Source organism: Trichomycterus rosablanca, chromosome 10 (assembly GCF_030014385.1).
Source record: "Trichomycterus rosablanca isolate fTriRos1 chromosome 10, fTriRos1.hap1, whole genome shotgun sequence".
NCBI lineage: Eukaryota > Metazoa > Chordata > Actinopteri > Siluriformes > Trichomycteridae > Trichomycterus > Trichomycterus rosablanca.
The window spans coordinates 33,089,232-33,113,016 of NC_085997.1; the positions used below are offsets into that span (position 1 = coordinate 33,089,232).

General features: G+C 41.3%; 2 protein-coding genes across 2 annotated transcripts in view; one reads left to right on the forward strand and one right to left on the reverse strand.

The window, feature by feature from the left end:
- The window catches only part of hectd2 (HECT domain containing 2), a 385,857-nt gene that overhangs the window by 114,137 nt on the left and 247,935 nt on the right, over positions 1-23,785 (forward strand). The window lies entirely within an intron of this gene.
- Positions 479-23,785, reverse strand: part of mpp3b (MAGUK p55 scaffold protein 3b) — a 39,650-nt gene continuing 16,343 nt past the window's right edge. Inside the window, exons 7-19 of the mRNA XM_063003844.1 lie at positions 20,789-20,874; positions 20,567-20,641; positions 19,364-19,560; positions 18,129-18,193; positions 16,396-16,416; positions 14,515-14,550; positions 12,895-12,960; positions 8,893-9,051; positions 8,713-8,793; positions 8,085-8,178; positions 6,462-6,570; positions 3,282-3,410; positions 479-833 (exon numbers count right to left, since the gene is read on the reverse strand). Of these exons, the coding sequence (XP_062859914.1) occupies positions 654-833; positions 3,282-3,410; positions 6,462-6,570; positions 8,085-8,178; positions 8,713-8,793; positions 8,893-9,051; positions 12,895-12,960; positions 14,515-14,550; positions 16,396-16,416; positions 18,129-18,193; positions 19,364-19,560; positions 20,567-20,641; positions 20,789-20,874 (1,298 nt within the window). The 3' untranslated portion in view covers positions 479-653. The remainder of the gene's footprint in view (positions 834-3,281; positions 3,411-6,461; positions 6,571-8,084; positions 8,179-8,712; positions 8,794-8,892; positions 9,052-12,894; positions 12,961-14,514; positions 14,551-16,395; positions 16,417-18,128; positions 18,194-19,363; positions 19,561-20,566; positions 20,642-20,788; positions 20,875-23,785) is intronic.

Here is a 23,785-nt window from a genome sequence, read left to right on the forward strand (position 1 = left end):
TCTCTGGTCTGGATTGGTGAAACTAATGGTAACATGTACAACTGATGGGAACACTGACGGATCCTAATATTATATGCAAAGGTAGTGAGTGGGATATGTTTACAATTGTTACATCACTATATTGGGATGGGGTTAGGGTTTGGAACATATCTGCATATTTTGGGGGATGTGTCACAATTTATTGGGTATAATATTCATAATCACAATATACTGTATTGTGATTACAGCATCGGTATATGATTGTACTTCTTTGGAACAACGTGCTTTTCTGATTGAACCCAGTCCACATTTGTGTGCATGTGTGTAAATGAAATTTAGATATTTAAATTTGAACCCTCAGCTCATAATTCCTTATGAGCAATGAGAAAACTTATAAAATAGTCTTATTTTAGCTCATGTACAATATTTGCTGATTTTACAAACAATATCATGGGTCACTACGTAAGTTTTTTGTTTGCACAGATGTTTGTTCTGTTTATTTTGTTGTCCATCTTATCCTGCCTGAAACAGCCGAGTTGTACTGACTTTGATTCATGCAGGTCTTGTGAACCAAAAGCCTTCACAATCACAGCTACAATGCACTTAGAAGCACTTTTATGATTAAAACAGAAGCTGACAGTCTCTCAGTATCCGGTCAGAGACTAAGTGAGGGGTCAGGTTCTGACCCAGCTAACTGGCACCCATTGTGGTTCTCTCTCCAGTTGTTCAAGTATGTGTCTGAGCTCCAAACAGGCACTGGTAATGTCCTCTTTCAGGAGGACTCTGTCCACCAGGTGGCCGTACTGTTGCTCCAGCTGTTTTGCTGAATTGTACATCATCTGGATTTCTTCCTCCTTAACACATCCAGAGAGATTCAGAAATGATTAACAAATGAGACAACACAAGTTTCTATATTTACATTAACATTTTCAGCATTTAGCAGACACTCCACAAAGTTGAATCAGTTTATCTGGACACAAGTTTGTTGTAGAGATACGTTTCGCCACTCATCCAAGTGACTTCTTCAGTCTAAGCTGGTGGTGAATAACCCCAACCTTACATGCAGCCGATTTGCATAACGACCGATCACCGCCCATTGCATAACAATCTCCCCGTTCAAACCAGCGTTCCTCCTTGTCAAGGATCTGCACATCGTCATCATTAAATGAGTGGTCCCTCGACACAAACAGAGTAACGTAGTGTATGCTGTTAGGTGACGGGAGGATTGCCGGGGACTATACATCAGGGAAACTAAACAGCCACTGGCGAAACGGATGGCCCTACATAGAAGATCAACCTCTTCTGGCCAGGACTCAGCGGTTTACACTTCTCTCACTATCTTACAACACTGTGATAGGAGCTATACCCCAATCATATGTGAAAGGCACACATGGTGATTTGCATATGGACCTGATCACCGGTTCAATTGTTATGCAAACCAACTGCATATAAGGTTGGGGTTATTCACCACCAGCTCAGACTGAAGAAGTCACTTGAATGAGTGGCGAAACGTATCTCTACAACAAACTTGAGTCCAGATGAACTGATTCAACTTTGTGGATTTGTGTACCTGGATTATTGAGCATGCATCAAGAGACTTACAGTACTGTGACAGTATAATGTCTAAGCAATTCAGGGTTAAGGACCTTGCTCAAGGACCCGGCAGTAGTAAACTGGCAGTGGAGAGGCTTGACCCCTCACTTAGTCTATTCTTTTTGATATGATTTAGTGTATGTTTTACTGCTGTTTGTTTTTCTACTCTCCCCCACTTCTATCTATACCTCTTATATCCTTGCTTATATGTTTTAATGAAATGTCTTAATGCTGTTTTCTCTTCTTTCTCCTAGTATGTTTTAATTATTATCTTGATGCTGATTAATGTGGTGTGTGAATTTTGTACTACGATTTGTACGGTTTGTGTTGTTTTTATGATTATTTAAAATGTAAAGCGTCTTTGAGTATCTTGGAAAGCGCTATATAAATCAAATGTATTATTATTATTATTTGAACCAGCGACCTTTCAATTTCTAGTCCAGTACATTAACTGCTAGGCTACAACTATGTACAACTATACTATATGAATAATGTCTAGCTATCACACTTAACCTGCGTTTATTTTAATAAGAACTGCCCATTTACAGCAGCAGGAGATAGAGCGGCTTCAGATATGAGAAGCAGAGCTCAGCTTAATCTAAATGAGGAGGAAATCAATATATTGATAAACAATCAGAGATAAGCCAGTTTTTCCCTCAGTGTGCACCATAATCCCAATTTAAATCATGTCAGAGAAATGTCTCTCTTGTAAGATTAATAATATACGGCTCTAATTTGTTTGTTTGTTTATTAGGATTTTAACGTCATGTTTTACATTCATGACAGGAACGATAGTCACTCAATACACAAGATTCATCAGTTCACAAGGTTATATCAAACACAGTCATGGTCAATTTAGTATTTCCAATTCACCTCACTTGCATGTCTTTGGACTGTGGGAGGAAACCGAAGGTCCCAGAGGAAACCCACGCAGACACAAGGAGAACATGCAAAGTAGGTATTACTTGTGACAATGACATGGTGGTGGTGTGTTGGTGTGTGTTGTGCTGGTATGAGTGGATCAGACACAGCAGCGCTGATGGAGTTTTTAAAACACCTCACTGTCACTGCTGGACTGAGAATAGTCCACCAACCAAAAATATCCAGCCAACAGCGCCCCATGGGCAGCGTCCTGTGACCACTGATGAAGGTCTAGAAGATGACCAACTCAAACAGCAGCAATAGATGAGCGATCGTCTCTGACTTTACATCTACAAAGTGGACCAACTAGGTAGGAGAGTCTAATAGAGTGGACAGTGAGTGGACACAGTATTTAAAATCTCCAGCAGCGCTGCTGTGTCTGTGTGTAAATAATGTTTCCTGAATAAAATTGCTCAACATTTTACTGGTCTTGGATGAATTTGCTAAGAAAATAAACAGTAACTAAAGGGCTGTAGTTCTTTGAGATCATCATGCTGTGTGTCATCGCATGTCACAATAGTTTAATTGCAGTTGTTACTGCCAAAAGTAGCACAAACTGCTATTAGGTTTAGGGGGCAATTACCTTTTCACACAGAGGATATAGGTTTTAAACAAATCCTGTGTCTCTATCATATATTATATTATATTAGTTGAAAGATCTAAAACATTTAAATCTGACAAATGAGCAACATTTTTACAGCACTGTATATGATAAACTACATTTTTAAAGCAGCTTGCCCTACACTATTGATTTCTGGTGCAGAACGTGTGTCTTGCAGGATTCTGACCGTGTGGTACCCATTGTCGACTCCTGTGGAAGACATTGCGATGCTGAGATGCAGGTGACTCTCAGAGATGTAAGGCTTGACAAAGATCACAAATGGTCTAAACTCTGCAGTTCGAAGAATGTTTAAAGCCTGGTAATTAAAAACAGATGAAGAGTTTTAGAAAGCTTGCAAAAATAAAAAATATCTTTCATAATGATATCAAGGTATTACTTACACCAATCAGCCATAACATTAAAACCACCTCCGTGTTTCTACACTCACTGTCCATTTTATCAGCTCCACATACCATATAGGAGCACTTTGTAGTTCTACAATTACTGACTGTAGTCCATCTGTTTCTCTGCATGCCTTGTTAGCCTGCTTTCACCCTGTTCTTTAATGGTCAGGACCCCCACAGGACCACTACAGAGCAGGTATTATTTGGATGGTGGGTCATTCTAAGCACTGCAGTGACACTGACATGGTGGTGGTGTGTTAGTGTGTGTTGTGCTGGTATGAGTGGATAAGACACAGCAATGCTGCTGGAGTTTTTAAACACCTCACTGTCCCTGCTGGACTGAGAAAAGTCCACCAACCAAAAATATTCAACCAACAGCTCCCTATGGGCAGCGTCCTGTGACCACTGGTGAAGGTCTAGAAGATGACCAGCTCAAACAGCAGCAATAGATGAGCGATCGTCTCTGACTTTACATCTACAAGGTGGACCAACTAGGTAGGAGTGTCTAATAGAGTGGACAGTGAGTGGACACGGTATTTAAACACTCCAGCAGCGCTGCTGTATCTCCACTCATACCAGCACAACACACACTAACACACCACCACCATGTCAGTGTCACTGCAGTGCTTAGAATCATCTACCACCTAGATAATACCTGCTCCGAGGTGGTCCTGGGAGAGTCCTGACCATTGAAGAACAGGGTGAAAGCAGGCTAAAAAAAAAGCATGCAGAGAAAAAGATGGACTACAGTCAGTAATTGTAGAACTACAAAGTGCTTCTATATGGTAAGTGGAGCTGATAAAATGGACAGTGAGTGTAGAAACAAAGAGGTGGTTTTAATGTTATGGGTGATAAGTGTATACAGAAGCACATGACTAAAGGATTGAACAAATTACCGGCTAGAGAATAGGCTGCGGGGATGTTGATCACCACATTCACCACTTCTTCTATTTGCTTTCCTTACTACTGTTGATTTCAGCTGATGTACATTGTTAACATTATTAATATAATGAAAACATCATATTTCTTTTGTCATGACAGTCGCAGTGAGCAAGCACTATTAATTTATGTGCATGTGTGGGTACTTTAATTTTACTTTATAAAAGCATGCATGGTACAGAGTGGTACAGATCCTGACAAAAGTACAAACTGTTCAGCTACAGCTAAAGAACGGTTTAAAGGTGATTCAGTCAGACTTTCCAGGCAATGATAATTAAGACTTGACCTAAATGTTGTGAGCTTAGTGTAAAATGTGTTATTTCTCATGTGAATTCACTTGTTATTCTGACTTTGTCTCAAAGGCCTGCTTAGAAATAAAGTTTCTAGCTCAATGCCCTATTTTTAGTGAATCACTTAAGTTACTGATGTCCACATCTTATTAATGCTAAATTGTATTATTAGTACATTATTTTTATTTGTACAACCCCTAATCATAAAAAGTTGGGACGGCATGGAAAAAGCAAACAATAGAAAAACACAGTGTTCCTTACATTTACTTTGACTTTTATTTGATTGCAGACAGGATGAACCTGAGATATTTCATGTTTTATCTGCTTAACTTCATTTCATATATTAATAAACATCCATTCCTGCATTTCAGACCTGCAACACATTCCAAAAAAAGTTGGGGCAGTAAAGCATTTACCACTTTGTAATGTTACCATTCCTATACACCACACTTTGCGTTTTGGCACCGAGGATACCAAGTAATTTAGTGTTTCAGCTTTTATTTTGTCCCGTTCTTCCTGCAAACACGTCTTAAGATGTGTAACAGTACAGGGTCGTCGTTGTTGCATTTTTCCTTTAAAAACTCTCTACTGGGGACAGTTCAGGACTGCAGGCAGGCCTGTTCAGTTTTTCCAAAAAACCTGGAATGCTGATTCATCTGATCACAATACATGTTTCCACTGTGTGATGGTCCATCCTAGATGCCTCTGAGCCCAGAGAAGTCGACGCCGCTTCTGGACATGGTTAACATAAGGCCTCTTTTTTGCACAGTAAAGTTTTAAGTGGCATTTGTGCATGTAACTCTGTATTGCAGTGCTTGATAAAGGTTTGCCAAAGTAATCCCTCACCCATGTGGTTATATCAGCTATTGTTGAGTGACAGTTCTTGATGCAGTGCCGTCTGAGGGATGGAAGAACACAGGTGTTCAGCTTAAGCTTGCACCCTTGGCCTTTACGCACTGAAATTCCTCCTGATTCCTTGAATCTTTTAATGATATTATGCACTGTAGATGGAGAAATATGCAAATCCCTTCATTTTCATTTTATATTTACATTTTCAGCATTTAGCAGACACCTTTATCCAAAGTGACTTACATTACAGTTACAGTATACAGTCTGAGCAATTGAGGGTTAAGAGCCTTGCTCAAGGGCCCAACAGCACCAACCTGGCAGTAGTGGGGCTTGAACCAGTGACTACGGCTACGGCTTGCCCTTCCAGTCTTTCTTTGAGGTTCATTGTTTTTAAACATTTCAATAATTTTCTGACGCATTTGTGGACAAACTGGAGATCCTCTGATCGTCTTTACTCATCAAAGACTCAGCCTTTCCTGGATGCTGCTTTTGTACCAAACCATGATTACAATCACCTGTTTGGATTCACATAGTTATTTAGTTTTTTCACCTCATTACTAGCCCCAAATTGCCCCCGTCCCAACTTTTTTTGGAATGTGTTGCAGGCCTGAAATGCAGGAATGGATGTTTATTAATGAATGAAATGAAGTTAAGAAGATAAAACATGAAATATCTCAGGTTCATCCTGTCTGCAATCAAATAAAAGTCAAAGTAAATGTAAGGAACACTGCATTTTTATTTTATTTGCATTTTCCATACTGTCCCAACTTTTTCTGATTTGGGGTTGTATTCCATTTACTATATTTCATATTTACAAGTTTGCACTTGTTACTGTACAAACTGTTCTGATGGTAATTAATAGTTAAAAAAATATACATATTTTACCTCAGGCTGAACATCAACCAGACACATCTTGTTTCTGACCAGTACACTCCGAATAGACTCCAGGCTTGTCCCGTACTGGTTATCATTATATTCTCCATGCTCAATAAACCTATAAAAGCAGAGACATTAAACATAGAAAAGAAGCAACTCAAATGTTAATGCACAGTTACTTTACACCAGTCAGACATGACAGTGAACCATTGACCAAATATTGTGTAGGACCCCCTCATACCACCAAAACAGCATGACCCATAGAGGCATGGACCCCACAAGACCCCAGAAGGTGTCCTGTGATATCTGGCACCCAGACCCTGGCATTTGGAACTTTGATATGTACGTCAAACGATTCTTGAACAATTCTCCAGTGTGACAGGACACACACACACACACACACACACACACACACACACCTGGCCATCCACATGGCATAAAAGAAAATGTGATTCATCATACCAGGTAACATTCTGAAGCTCACATGCACATGGTAGGTACTGGGTCAGCATTGGACAGTGGTCAGGATGAATACACTGTCCAGTCTAAACAGCCTCATTCACTGCAAGCTGCAATGTACTGTATGTTCTGACACCTTTCTAGCATCGCCAGCATTACCTTTTTAAGCAATTTGTGCTACAGTAAGTCATCTGTAGGGTCAGACTAGATGGGCTAGCCCTCACTGAGCCTGATGTGACTATGTTGCAGGTTCACCAGTTTTACTTCCTTGGACCACCCCACAATATCTGCCATTTGGTAGATGCTCTGACCCAGTCATCTAGCCATCACAATTAAAACCGTAAGTAATATTGCTCTTCTGCCAAAAAAGTTAAAGTGTTATCACATCAAACCTCAAGTTTCCTCAAGCAACCTGAGCAAACTTCAAAAGAGGCTATCACATGCACTATTACACAACAATTGCTATAAAGGCCGGATTTATGAAATGCTTTATAGACGGTTGGCTTTCCAACAGGTTCTCCTATCTATGGCCAGGGCTTTTGAAGCTCTTTCATAGTGACTGTTGGGTTCTTTCTTTCTCGCTGATGGAGGCCTTTCTTGTCCATATGCTCTATTTGGTTGTGCCAATGCCTGGTGCTCTGCCAGAATTTGATTTACATACAGTTTCTTGGACTTCAGTGTAAATTGTGGACTCATAATGACTATGCAGTATTGTGGGCTCAGATGTGTGTCTGTCCAATCAGTTCAAATGGTAAAAGGTAGACTTCAACTGAGTTCTACACATATTTCAGAAATATTTGTAGTGCCACAGCAAAGGGTCTAAATACTTCTGTGAATTTTTTTAATTTGTAATCACATTTTCCTTGTTATTGGTAATAATGGGCAATAGATTACTGGCTAATAATTGGCAGTGATATCCATTTATACTCTAATATTTATTTATAAGCTCAACTTACCATATAGAAGCACTTTGTAGTTCTACAATTACTAACTGTAGTCCATCTGCTTCTCTGCATGCTTTGTTAGCCGAGAAGCAGAGAAGACTACAGTTAGTAATTGTAGAACTTCAAAGTGCTTCTATATGGTAAGTGGAGCTGATAAAATGGACAGTGAGTGTAGAAACAAGGAGGTGGTTTTAATGTTATGGCTGATCAGTGTATTTAGATTACCCACTTGTTACTCTGGATGTCTGCCTCAAAGGTCTGTTTGGAGATAAAGTGGTACTCGATGCCCTCTTTTTCGTGGCTCTTCCTGGATCGAGTGGTGTCTGTCAGAACGTTCAGGGGATGGACAAAATTATAAAGTACATTAAATAGTTAATTAAACCACAGATTAAACAAGGTAAGGTTTATTAAATGGATGGTCAATAAGAAGCATGCATCAGCTATAAAACTGGTCTTACAGTTAGCACCTACTGTATTTGTGTACGGCAAGTCAAAGCTTATTGGCAGGACTAGATTAAACTTTAGTGAATAGTTACTAAATGCTCAATAATGCATCAACAAAAATAACCTCCAAGTTTAATGTGCATCTCACATTCTTAACAAAAACACAGTCTTAACAAAAACACCTTGTACATTTTGTCACAGTGCATGACGACCAAACATATTTTATCACTATGTTATCATACATCGATATGTGAAACACAATAGAAATGCCATCATTCATACTGCATTACATGCACAAGGCTAGTTATTGTGACTACCTCTATAAAAGCAGAATTTTTGACAGCTTGGTGTTCTGTATTAAATATCCTCGTTATTAAATAAAGCCAAGGACTGATCATTGAAAACACACTCACGTGGCACAGCAACTCCATAGCGATAAGGGTTCTCAGCAACCACCCTTTGTTTCAGTTCATTGATCCGAGCACCCAGAGATCCTTGAGAGAGACAGAAAAATATGAAATATGTCATCTTTAGCAGACGGCAAAAAGACATTGTGGTGTGACTAAGCTGGAGCCATCTGTCTTGATTCTCACCTATTAACACCACCAGTCTGGGTTTGTCTGAAGGCTGCTGATAAAGCATTACTTCTTCATAGACCAGCGGCTCAGTTTCTCCAGACTCTTCCTGACGAGAGCTACCAGGGGAGCTTTGCCTTTGTTTGCGATTCAAACGTAGACTTCTCCTTAGACTTGCTGAAATAGTATAGTGGGAGTGTGATAAGGATCAGTGTTTATCACACTAAAATGACATAAAAACATAAGACTGGAATGAAATGAACATAGTCTTCCTGAATTTACCATGACTCTACTGCTTGTTACACATTCAGGATTTATCATGGGCACTTTGACTGGCTTGTGAGTATGAAGCTCCATACACAGAAAGATTTGATGTACTGTGTATTGACACATTTAGCTCATTAGCAGTATTAAAACTACAGTAGCTCTGCAGTTGGTCCACAACAGACACCATAGCCTTCATGTCCCCTGACTTCAATTAGTCTTGGCCACCAAACAACCAGTCGGTGGTTTCATGTTTTAATTGCCTCTGACTGCTGTTCCAGAAACATCTTCACCTAGTTATCTGGCCATAATGATTTAGCCCTCAGGTCATTTAGATCTGCCAATATCTGCTGCATTCTAACACATGGACTACAAGTAACAACCATCAGCCCAACATTTAATATGTCCCTGTCCTGTTGGTAAAACCAAAGTTTAGATTTGGGTAAACGTCAGAAGAACAGGAAACAAGATTTGGTCCATAAAAACCTTTTATGTTGCCTGATATATTTGTCCTTTACAAATTCACAATTGACTCACTGAAGCACCCCTAGATAATCACTGATCCTTGACCAAATGTGGGTGTGAGACAGTGACTTGTCCTCTCCAGGTTTTAGTCTAACCCTAGATCACCAGATGTTGGGCCAAGAAAACTTTACTCCAGTCCTCTACAGTGTAATCCTTATAGTCTTTTGCAAACCTCAGCCTGGCTCTTTTTGCTTTACTTGATGTCATTCTACGGTTGTTGAGTGACATTTAAATAAATAGCCCTTAGACGGTCTGTAGCTTTGCTGTCCACAGGTCTGCTGCTTGACCTTGTTCTCATAAACTGTATCCCTCAGCCAGTAAAACCAGAATTGAACTCTTAATTTTCTCACTTAAAACTGTTCTTTTCCACTCTTTCAGCATGGCCAATGGTATTTTTTTTATTCCAGTTAACTGTCAGGTACTACTAGCACTATTTTGCCACCCAGCTGGTCGTACCGTAACAGAATAGTGATGGCCATAGCGTTGGTATTCAATCTTTCCTTAATACATAACTTTTGGCTATATATATAACATATACATATACAGTGTATCACAGAAGTGAGTACACCCCTCACATTTCTGCAGATATTTAAGTATATCTTTTCATGGGACAACACTGACAAAATGACACTTTGACACAATGAAAAGTAGTCTGTGTGCAGCTTATATAACAGTGTAAATTTATTCTTCCCTCAAAATAACTCAATATACAGCCATTAATGTCTAAACCACCGGCAACAAAAGTGAGTACACCCCTAAGAGACTACACCCCTAAATGTCCGAATTGAGCACTGCTTGTCATTTTCCCTCCAAAATGTCATGTGATTTGTTAGTGTTACTAGGTCTCAGGTGTGCATAGGGAGCAGGTGTGTTCAATTTAGTAGTTCAGCTCTCACACTCTCTCATACTGGTCACTGAAAGTTCCAACATGGCACCTCATGGCAAAGAACTCTCTGAGGATCTTAAAAGACGAATTGTTGCGCTACATGAAGATGGCCAAGGCTACAAGAAGATTGCCAACACCCTGAAACTGAGCTGCAGCACAGTGGCCAAGATCATCCAGCGTTTTAAAAGAGCAGGGTCCACTCAGAACAGACGTCGCGTTGGTCGTCCAAAGAAGCTGAGTGCACGTGCTCAGCGTCACATCCAACTGCTGTCTTTGAAAGATAGGCGCAGGAGTGCTGTCAGCATTGCTGCAGAGATTGAAAAGGTGGTCTACATCAAATTGGTCTGCATGGCTGTCACCCCAGAAGGAAGCCTCTTCTGAAGTCTCTACACAAGAAAGCCCTCAAACAGTTTGCTGAAGACATGTCAACAAAGGACATGGATTACTGGAACCATGTCCTATGGTCTGATGAGACCAAGATTAATTTGTTTGGTTCAGATGGTCTCAAGCATGTGTGGCGGCAATCAGGTGAGGAGTACAAAGATAAGTGTGTCATGCCTACAGTCAAGCATGGTGGTGGGAATGCCATGGTCTGGGGCTGCATGAGTGCAGCAGGTGTTGGGGAGTTACATTTCATTGAGGGACACATGAACTCCAATATGTACTGTGAAATACTGAAGCAGAGCATGATCCCCTCCCTCCGGAAACTGGGTCGCAGGGCAGTGTTCCAGCATGATAATGACCCCAAACACACCTCTAAGACGACCACTGCTTTATTGAAGAGGCTGAGGGTAAAGGTGATGGACTGGCCAAGCATGTCTCCAGACCTAAACCCAATAGAACATCTTTGGGGCATCCTCAAGCGGAAGGTGGAGGAGCGCAAAGTCTCGAATATCCGCCAGCTCCGTGATGTCATCATGGAGGAGTGGAAAAGCATTCCAGTGGCAACCTGTGAAGCTCTGGTAAACTCCATGCCCAGGAGAGTTAAGGCAGTTCTGGGAAATAATGGTGGCCACACAAAATATTGACACTTCAGGAACTTTCACTAAGGGGTGTACTCACTTTTGTTGCCGGTGGTTTAGACATTAATGGCTGTATATTGAGTTATTTTGAGGGAAGAATAAATTTACACTGTTATATAAGCTGCACACAGACTACTTTTCATTGTGTCAAAGTGTCATTTTGTCAGTGTTGTCCCATGAAAAGATATACTTAAATATCTGCAGAAATGTGAGGGGTGTACTCACTTTTGTGATACACTGTATATATATTATTTACTTAGTACCTCATCAAGTAGAATACGTTTTACCTGTGTTGGAATTTAAACATACAAATAGAGGTGCTGATTCAAGAAAACATACTTTTCTCTACATACTTTTTAGCCTGCTTTCACCCTGTTCTTCAATGGTCAGGACCACCACAGGACCACCACAGAGCAGGTATTATTTAGGTGGTGGATCATTCTCAGCACTACAGTGACACTGACATGGTGGTGGTGTGTTAGTGTGTGTTGTGCTGGTATGAGCAGCGCTGATGGAGTGTTTAAATACCGTGTCCACTCACTGTCCACTCTATTAGACACTCCTACCTAGTTGGTCCACCTTGTAGATGTAAAGTCAGAGACGATCACTCATCTATTGCTGCTGTTTGAGTTGGTCATCTTCTAGATCTTTATCAGTGGTCACAGGGTGCTGCCCATGAGGCACTGTTGGCTGGATATTTTTGGTTGGTGGACTATTCTCAGTCCAGCAGTGACAGTGAGATGTTTAAAAACTCCATCAGCACTGCTGTGTCTGATCCACTCATACCAGCACAACACACACTAACACACCACCACCGTGTCAGTGTCACTGCAGTGCTGAGAATGATTCACCACCAAAATAATACCTGCACTGTAGTGGTCCTGTGGGGGTCTTGACCATTGAAGAACAGAGTGAAAGCAGGTTAAATAAGTATGTAGAGAAATAAATGGACTACAGTCAGTAATTGGACAGTGAGTGTAAAATGGACAGTGAGTGTAGAAACTCAATAACATCAAAAATAACCTTAATAAAAATAAATTACTTATTAAATAAAAGTAAAACATAATTAAGAAAATAAGTTAGTCATAGAATAATTATATTAATACTTTCACAGGTATGTGATAATAAGCTCTTTTACATTATAACTTTTTTCAAAACAAAATGACTGATATAAAGAACCGTTTTACAAATGTAATGAAAAATGAGGCTCAAATGTAGTATAGGATTTCATTTAAATGTATTTAATGTAAACATCACATTGTCTAAACACCACCATCATCATTTAGCTTCCACACATAAAGACTAAAAGATATGTCATGGTACCTGAGTAGAACTCCCAGGAGAAGGCTTGGCTACAGGTGGGTGCAACCGCCTTACTCTTTGGAGAAACTAAAACTAGTGTTAGACCATCATCACACATCCAACACTGTTTCAACTGAACCAGCGTGAGCTAGCGGCCATGCCACATTTGGTCATGTAAGCTTTTTTTTTCAGCTGAAGCCACTTAAAGCAAAACTGTTTAGCAAAAGCAGCAGGTTTCTTAAGCATAAAGTGCAGCACACTGTCTGACTACATAGATAATATTAGGGGTTGCATTAAAGCTGGAATATCAAATATATCCCTTTTCATCCCTCTTCATTTTCAGCTTTTTAGAGGAGGGCTGAAGGTTTTGTGCCAAAAATTACTGATATTTGGAAGTGTTCATACAGCCCCAGTTACAGCCAAAGAAAAACATAACCAAGCATAAAGCTGCCACCACCATGCTTTACTGTGATATACACTGATCAGCCATAACATTAAAACCACCTCATTGTTTCTACACTCACTGTCCATTTTATCAGCTCAACTTACCATATAGAAGCACTTTGTAGTTCTACAATTACTGACTGTAGTCCATCTGTTTCTCTGCATGCTTTGTTAGCCCCCTTTCATGCTGTTCTTCAATGGTCAGGACTCTTACTGGACCACTACAGTGCAGGTATTATTTGGGTGGTGGATCATTCTCAGCACTGCAGTGACACTGACATGGTGGTGGTGTGTTAGTGTGTGTTGTGCTGGTATGAGTGGATAAGACACAGCAGCGCTGCTGGAGTTTTTAAACACCTCACTGTCACTGCTGGACTGAGAATAGTCCACCAACCAAAATGAAGGTCTAGAAGATGACCAACTCAAACAGCAGCAATAGACGAGCGATCGTCTCTGACTTTACATCTACAAGGTGGACCAACTAGGTAGGAGTGTCTTATAGAGTGGACAGTGAGTGGACACGGTATTTAAAAGCTTCAGCAGCGCTGCTGTGTCTGATCCACTCATATCAGCACAACACACACTAACACACCACCACCATGTCAGTGTCACTGCAGTGCTGGGAATGATCCACCACCTAAATAATACCTGCTCTGTGGTGGTCCTGGGAGAGTCCTGACCATTGAAGAACAGCATGAAAGGGGGCTTGAAAAGCATGCAAAGAAACAGATGGACTACAGTCAGTAATTGTAGAACTACAAAGTGCTACTTTGTGGTAAGTGGAGCTGATAAAATGGACAATATGTGTAGAAACAATGAGGTGGTTTTAATATTATGGCTGATCAGTGTACATTTTCCTTTATAAATGTATAACAACTTTGACTGCTCGATTGTTTTTTTCCCCTCGTTAACTAGTGGACCAGTTAAATGAATAGCTGTGCAACCCCTAACACATACAGTCAGCATGAAAACACATGCATGGCAGCCACAGACAGCAGCAGAGCCATGAGTTTCTAAAACTGGGCTTAATTAACGCATTTTAGCATGGGTGCATGTCAATACAAACAGAACACATAGTGTTAGAAGTCTCACTGGTTATACACCCTACACACTTTACTGCCAAAGCGCCAAGCAACTATCACTAACAGGCTGAGCCACATTCAGTATAAGAATGTTTTTGGAGGTGCATGCTCTCACCTGTGTGCTGTCCACTGCCCTCACAGTAACAATTCTCTATAGGGAAATGAAAAAACACAAATGGGAAAGAAAAAGAGAGATCAGTGAGGTGGTGGCGCAGGTTTGACAGTGCATTAATTGACTATTAGGCACAAGTGTTACAGCTCAGAAAGGACAGACGTGTTTACAAAGAAAGAAAAGTCTATGAGCAGGCAAGCAAATAGCACATAATTATTACTAAAGGTATGTAAAATAATGTTCGGTATACAAACTATTTGTGGCGAGCCCTATTATATTTTATATAGCCAATCAATAGCCAATCAGCCAATATTTACCTATATATAGCCAATATGGCCAATCAAGTCCATGCAGACACCCAATCGTTGGCCGATAGCACCACTGAGATTTGAACCCTGGATTAAACCCCCTCACTTTCCTCCTTAATCATCCTAGAATTTGTAAACAAGTAACTAACCATCAGTCTCATCTGTGTTTTTCTTTTGGCTGCTCCCATATTCAGGGGTCACCAAAGGTGATCTGGTCCACATGCATACCTGACTTGGCACAGTTTTTTCACTTTATGACCATCTCGGAGCAGCCTTCTTATTTCTATCTGGGCTTGGGACGGGTACTGAAAGTACATTACCAAGTGCACCTTCCAATGGCAAGACTATAGGGCAATTCAGTGTCTTCAATTAACCTGGCTGCATGTTTTTGGACTGTGGGAGAAAACCAGAGCTCCCAGAGGGAACCCACACAGACTCCGCACAGAAAGGACCCGGACCACCCCACCTGGGGAGCGAACCCAGGACCTTCTTGCTGTGAGAAGACAGTGCTATTTAGCCACTGTGCCGCCAAAAAGTTAAATAATAATAATAATAATAATAATAAATACAATTCCATAACCAGCATAACATATATGTCTTTTTTATGTGCATATACATTTTCCTTTTTAACTGTATATTAACTTTGACTGGTCGACTGTTTTTCTTTTTTGTTGACTAGTGGACCAATTAAATGAATAGCTGTGCACTACCAAGTACAGCTTTCAATGGCAAGGCTGCTACTGGTCCTGTTCAGTCTGGGGTTGTGATCGCACCACTATCTACTGTGCAATCATGCACCCTAATATGAAATGTTTCTGGCCTTTTTTGAAAGGGGACCAACAGTTCTGGAGAAGACAGTTGCCGAAATGAAATATATATTTTATTTATATATTATATATTATATTTTATTTATTTAGTCTTAGTGAGTGTTTTACCACCCAAAACACTAGGTGCTGTCACTTAACCCTTTATTTACTCACATCTGTGCAGACATGTTTGTTTGTTTATTAGGATTTTAACGTCATGTTTTACACTTTGGTTACATTCATGACAGGAACGGTAGTTACTCATTACACAAGATTCATCATTTCACAAGGTTATATCGAACACAGTCATGGACAATTTTATATCTCCAATTCACCTCACTTGCACATCTTTGGACGGTGGGAGGAAACCGGAGCACCCAGAGGAAACCCATGCAGACACGGGGAGAACATGCAAACTCCACACAGAAAGGACCCGGACCGCCCCACCTGGGGATCGAACCGAGGACCTTCTTGCTGGGAGGTGACAGTGCTACCCACTTAGCAACCGTGCTGCCCCCGTGCGGGCATACAGTGACCCAAGGTGAGGTTTAAAAGCCAGGCCACCATGTATTTTTCTATGAATAAATATACTTAAAATTCAATTTTGAAAAATGAGACTGCTTAAAACAGTGGCAGATATAATATATATGGAAATTTTATGTTTTATTTTCACAAATGAGGCTTTACATTTTTTACCATATAAACACTAAAAGAGTTTGGAAAAGACCCCCATAATAAACCAGTTTAAATACTGTTTTGAGAACACATACCTTCATCACAAGCCTGGTCATCTGTGGCAAGCAGAGTAAAATAAAAACTAAGTGAAAAAACTAAGTGAAGCATTTGCTACCTCACAACGTTTCAAGAAAATTCGGTTGAAGTCAAAAGTTTGCTTACACTGGTGAGGTACGTGTATGTCATGGTAGTTTTGGGATTTCAATAATTTCATAGACTGTTCTTTAAAACACTTCAAAACAAAAAACTGTTTTTCCCCTAATTCTGACATCTGCAATTACCCATTGCACTCGCAATCGCACTTACCATCATGTGCACGCCCTACACACTCACCTTCTTTGACACATATGCAGCTGCCAGACACTTTGATCAGACATCAGACAGTGGTGGATTCCTACAGAAAGCCCTAAACACAAGGAGGACACACTAAGCTATTTCTAAGCACTGTTGTTGCTGTTATGTTCTCCTCACTCGGCCCTTTCTACTCTTAGACACGACCAAATGTATCTGTGTACAGTATTATCAGACCATGCACTGCCAAGATTTGATTCTATGTCTCTGTGTTGGTGAGCCACTTCAGATGCCACTTCATATAGGAACCAAAGGAGCTCCTTTTTTCTGCATGGCTGTCTCTAAGCCAGGCAGCACGGTGGCTCGGTGGGTAGCACTGTCGCCTCACAGCAAGAAGGTCCAATAGGATCCCCAGGCGGGGTGGTCCGGGTCCTTTCTGTGCAGAGTTTGCATATTCTCTCCGTGTCTGCGTGGGTTTCCTCCGGGAGCTCCGGTTTCCTCCCACAGTCCAAAAACATGCAGTTAGGTTAATTGGAGACTGTGTGTGTATGTGTGTCTGCCCTGCGATGGACTGGCGCCCCATCCAGGGTGCTACTGTGTGCCTTGCGCCCATTGAAAAGTTGTGATAGGCTCCAGCCTGAAGTACAGAGAAGTAGTGCACTGTAGTCAATCATAAAACTGCATCTTTATTCCATCATCAACCTTTTAATCCTGGTCTGGGTCACAGGTGGTACGACTTCACTGGAAAACACTACGCTCAAGGTGAGAATACCCTAGACAAGGTGCCAATCCAGTATCGGACTTTGTGTTTTTACCGCTGCATCACCTGAGCGGCCGATTCTTCCCAATTTAGACATATCCAATCACCCGATCGGCTGCAGACCTACACTGCTGACAGAGGAGGGCCACACCAACACACTGCATGTTTTTAATAACTTCATATGGAGATCCTGACTGTGCATGAAGAGTCACGCACCAATCTCCATCTCCGCCATCAACCAGCCAGCAGAGGTCAGAATTGCAGCAGACGTTCGGCTACTCAATAGAACTGCAGGGATTTAAACACCGATCTAAAGTAACACAATAAAATCTCATTTGCGAAATGCTGCCATGACAAACGTCTCTTAAAGCGTATGTAAGCTTTTGACTTGAATATAATCATATTATTAACTCATGCTGAAACCATTTAGAAGAATACAAGTGCTGTGATAATATGACATGCACAGTATGGCTTCAAATATCAGATGCCTGAAAACAGAGGGGGAGAAACGATGTGGGATAGACAGAAGGGGATTAGTATGCAAATGTTTGAGGTTCTAATTTTTGCAGCAGCCAAGCTGTTTCCAGTCTGTGCTAAGCCAAGCATGTTGCTGTCAGATTAGAAGAATCACAAAAAGACTCTTACTGCTGCTGTTTTTGACCATGAACCGGGAGGAAGAACTAATGTAACTCATTCTAAATCACTTAAGTTACTTACAGTGTTGAGCATTTGGTGACTTAAGACTCTGATAAGTGCCCGTTTTCATCCTGTGTGCCAACCGCCTGGACACATGATTCAGAAATAAAACAAGCAAATTCCACATGTAAACATATAGCTGTAAATTTTGGGTGCTGATGTTTAGGCTTAATCATTTACAAAGAAAATTTTGAGAATAAGAATCAAACAAAATGGTAATGGTTACTACTAGGGAGGTAACGATACACTCTACCCACGATGCAATACAATTCACGATACTGGGTTCACGATACGATTTTTTCCCCGAATAAAATGAAATTGAAGACAAATTATGACAAAGTTTCCTTTATTTCTCTCTTTTTAAATTTTTTTTTAATGCATTTTCTCCCCTTTTTCTCCCCCTTTAGCGCGTCCAATTGCCCAATTGCATCATGCTTCCTCTCTGCCTATGCCGATCCCTGCTCTGACCAAGGAGATCGAAGCTAACCCACGCCCCCCCCGACTCGTGGGCAGCAAGCCGTATGCATCTTATCACCCACACATTGACGAGTGTTGTGCCACCTAGCATTGTGTACGGAGAGACACACCCTAAGAGCACTCTTTCCTCATCTCTGTGTTGGTGCCTCTTATCAGCCAGCAGAGGTCGTAATTGCACCAGTCTGACGGAGAGAGACCCTATCCGGCTTCGTCCCGCCCACCTGAACAACAGGCCAATCGTTGTTTATGTGGCCGCTCAGCCTCAGCCAGCAAGGCAGAGCTGAGATTCGATACGATGTATTTGAGAACCCAGCTCTGGTTGCAGCGTGTTTTTTTACTGCAGCGCCTTTATTTCTCTTTTAAAAAAAATACAATTAAATACTGTATTTGTGCTTATCTTTTATTTATCTAAATAATGAATGCCCTTTTATTTCTGAGGTAGGTACAATCTTTGCCAAATAATGCTCATTGTGTAAAAAAATTAAATGAAATTTTAAAACAAATACAACATTATTTATTAAAAGAATAATACAGATAAAGAAAATATTCTCACATAAATACATTTGGCTGGAAAATCCCCTACCTGGCCCCTACCTTGTGAAGTGCCGTCAACCAGGCGAGGTGAATAGCGCCAGTGGCCTTTGCTGTTTGAAGTGAATATCGATTCATCTTAAATGAATAACCGATTCAAATCGTGGCACATGTGCACTGATTTTTAACTGTCTTCTGGTGCATCGTTACATCCCTAGTTACTACAGCTCTTGTACTGGAGATCTTACCTCTGCTGGAAGTTTTTGGAGGGGATAAGGCCAGCGCGCAGGTTGCTATCACCGACGCGTTTGGCCTGCCACCATGTGGGGTCGTCCTGACTCACCACCTGCAGGATGTCACCTCGCTGGAATGGAAGTCCTGCCTCCTGGCAGGGTGTGGCCTTGTCGTCAAATGGGGTGTAGTCGAAAAGTGCCCTTAAGAAGACCTTTTACAGAAAAGAGAGAAGAGAGAAGAGTGTCCAACATACTTTAAAATAAAGAGTGAATATTAAACAACCCTTTTTTTGATTCTTCCCAATTTATTTATTTATTATTATTTTTTTTATGCCTTTTTTCTCCCCTTTTCTCCCCTCTAGAGCGTCCAATTGCCCGATTGCGTCATGTTTCCTCTCCACCAATGCCAATCCCCGCTCTGATTGAGGAGAACAAATCTAACCCATGCCCCCTCCGACACGTGGGCAGCGGCCATATGCATCTTGTCGCCTACACTTGATGAGTGCAGTGCAGATCAGCACTGTGTACAGAGAGACACACCCTGACAGCACTCTTTTCCCATCTCTGTGCAGGCGGCATCAATCAGCCAGCAGAGGTCGTAATTGCATTAGTTATGAGAGAGACCCTATCTGGCTTTTTAAATATCCTCCCCATATCTGAACAACAGGCCAATCGTTGTTCATGTGGTTGCTCAGCCCAGCCGGCAGGCAGAGCTGAGACTCGATACGACGTATTCGAGATCCCAGCTCTGGTTCCAGCATGTGTTTTTACTGCTGAGCCACCTGAGCGGGCGATTCTTCTCAATTTAGACATATCCAATTACCCGATCGGCTGCAGACCTGCACTGCTGAGCGAGGAGGGCCACACCAACATACTGCTTGTTTTAACGAGTTTATATGAAGCTCCTGATTGTGCATGGAGATTCATGCACCAATCTCCATCTCCACCATCAACCAGCCAGCAGAGGTCACAATTGCAGCAGTTATGAGGAATCCCTTCTAGCATTCCCACCCTCAGACAAGCCAGTCATTGAACGTATAGATGCCCAGCCTGCTGGTAACAGAGCTGAGATCTGAACCCATGAGTTTGTGAATTCAGCTCTGGTGTGCCACCCAAGCACCCTTGAGAACATTTTTAATTAGCTGTACTTAGTAAGCATTTCTAATTGTCCTTAGTTGTGCTAATAGGTTGTGGATAATAAACAGTAATGACATTCACCGTACTCTCCTTGTGTCTGTCCTCCTCATTGATTGCCGGGATGATCTTCAGAGTTATAGAGCCCTGAGACTGAGACTGCAACCGGAAGCACAAACAGAGCAGAAATCAAAGCTTTTCTTTCCTTTAACCCAACATCAGCAACAAAAAGCAAGTGTACAGTTCTGACCAGTCGTGCAAAATAAGAGCTGACACCATGCAGTATCAGTCTGCAGAGATACATACCAGCATCTGACTAATCTCGTTAGGCTTTTTGTGGATGATCAGGTGTCCGTTGATTTCCCTCAGCTCATCACCCACATGAACCAACCCTGTGGGCATAGTCAACTAAATCACCAGACTGAAAACACTATGTAACATCAGTTCAACTTATTATTTCAAGTTATTTAATCTTCTGGAATTGTTCAGGGATTTAGTCAGGGGTCCTGTTTCACCCAGAAACACTGGGTACAAAGTAGTAATACACCCTGGACATGGCACCAGGACATCCCTGCTGTGTGACATCCTCTCTACCAGCTAAGCTACCTTGACGCCCCTTTCTGCACCATGATGCAAAACACATAACAATTGTTTTACCATCCTGAAAGTGCTTATAAACGCAATATTTTTCAGGTTATGCAATTTCAAAAGAGTTAATCTAGTCTAGTCATAATCTAGTCTTAATCTAGTCATATCCAATTACCTGATTTCATTTCGCTTCATCTACTGCTGTTGACCTCCAGCTGTGACTGACACACGTCCCCTTTGACACATATGCAGGAGACGACCGCTTTTTTTCACTTGCATCGGGCAGATTCATATGGAGTCACACCAAGGCACCATCAGTCAGCCAGCAGGGGTTGTAAATACAGTATTTATGAGGAATCCCTTCCGGTATTCCCACCAAAGGACAAGCCAGTCACTGTTCCTATAGGTGCCCAGCTTGTCTGGTAGAATAAGTCCAGGATGTCAGCTCTGGTGTGCTTGCGTGTTTCATTTCTGCAGCACCCAAGTGTCCAAAGACAACATTTGAAGCCATTCTAATTATGAGTTTTACTGTCGTGTTTTATAATCCAACTTTGCTGAGCTTCAGGTGTTTTTTTAATCCATTGATTCCCTAAATGGTTGCAAATTCTTGAGGTTCTGATAGAGCAAAGCAATCCTAAACAATAATGCTTTCTCCATCATGCTACACAGTTTGAACCCGGTTGCTGTGCAGTGACCTTTTCTTCCATATAAAACATTAAGATCATTGGAATAAAGATAATTTTATTCTTTCAGACTTAAACTTGAGACCTGCAACAATTTTTGCTTTGTGTTTTAATAGTTGACATCTAGATAACATGACATGATAGTGGATGACATGTGGATAGTCACCTCTATAGATTCCTTAGAAGAAGAAGAAGGCCTTTATTTGTCATATATACATATACAGGTGTACAGTACAACAAATTTCTTTCTTCGCATATCCCAGCTTCCTAACAAGCTGGGGTCAGAGCGCAGGGTCGGCCATTGTACGGCACCCCCGGAGCAGAGAGGGTTAAGGGCCTTGCTCAAGGACCCCTCAACAGTGGCTGCATGGCAGAGCCGGGATTCAAACTCTCTACCTCTCAGTTGATATCCCAAAGCCCTACCCCCTAGGCTACCACTGTCCCCTTCCTGCACGTCTTTTGCTTTTATGCCTGTTTTTACCTTCATCATCACTGAACATGGCAAACTTACTTTTAATTGTTGGGTGGTTTACATCAACAGGACTTCTAACTTGAGAGAGTCTTGGCCTCTCTATATCCTCTATATATCTTCAATTTCATTTTATTAATTGGAAAAGGTATGACAGTAAACGTAGTTTGTATGTTATTAGCTATATGTCGATCAGGTCACATGAGTAATTAATGCAGAAATCCAGGTAGTTACTAAGGGTTCACAAACTTTCTTTCAACTGTATTTGCCAAATATGGCAAAGATATACACAGATCAGCCATAACATTAAAACCACCTCCTTGTTTCTACACACATTGTCCATTTTATCAGCTCCACTTAACATTTAAAAGCACTAAAAGCTCTACAATTACTGACTGTAGTCCATCTGTTTCTCTGCATGCTTTGTTAGCCCCCTTTCATGCTGTTCTTCAATGGTCAGGACCCCCACAGGACCACTACAGAGCAGGTATTATTTGGGTGGTGGATCATTCTCAGCACTGCAGTGACACTGACATGGTGGTGGTGTGTTAGTGTGTGTTGTGCTGGTATGAGTGGATCAGACACAGCAGTGCTGATGGAGTTTGTCAACACCTCACTGTCACTGCTGGACTGAGAATAGTCCACCAACCAAAAATATCCAGCCAACAGCGCCCCATGGGCAGCGTCCTGTGACCACTAGAAGGTCTAGAAGATGACCAACACAAACAGCAGCAATAGATGAGCGATCATCTCTGACTTTACATCTACAAGGTGGACCACTTAGGTAGGAGTGACTAATAGAGTGGACAGTCCATTTTATTCCCTATTCTCAGTCCAGCAGTGACAGTGAGATGTTTAAAAACTCCAGCAGCACTGCTGTGTCTGATCCACTCATACCAGCACAACACACACTAACACACAACCACCATGTCAGTGTCACTGCAGTGCTGAGAATGATCCACTACCTGAATAATGCCTGCTCTGTAGTGGTCCTGTGGGGGTCCTGACCATTGAAGAACAGCATGAAAGCAGGCTAACAAAGCATGCAGAGAAACAGATGGACTACAGTCAGTAATTGTAGAACTACAAAGTGCTTCTATATGGTAAGTGGCACTGATAAAATGAACAGTGAGTGTAGAAACAAGGAGGTGGTTTTAATGTTATAGCTGATCAGTGTATGTATCCTGGTCCTCGTTTCTATAGTTTATGTTCCACTAAAATACAACAAGGCCAATGGCAGAGTTAGAGAATTTGGTCTGTTTGGACTGTGTAAACCAGTGGTCCCCTTTTTTTTCTCTGCAGCGCTCCCCTTTTGTAGAAAAGCCACCCTGGCCCTCAATTCATCACACACATACACACTTTTTGCCTCCAAACTGTATTGGAAATATTTTAAACACTGTAATTCATTCAAAACTACAGTACAAGTTATCATTAAACAAAATAACCTTAATAGTGGAACTATTACAATGATGTGCACTGTGTATTTTTTTAAAATACATTTTACTGTGTAACTCTCACAGACTTGTTTATCTTTTGCTAGCACTGCTCAAACATGCCTTGTTC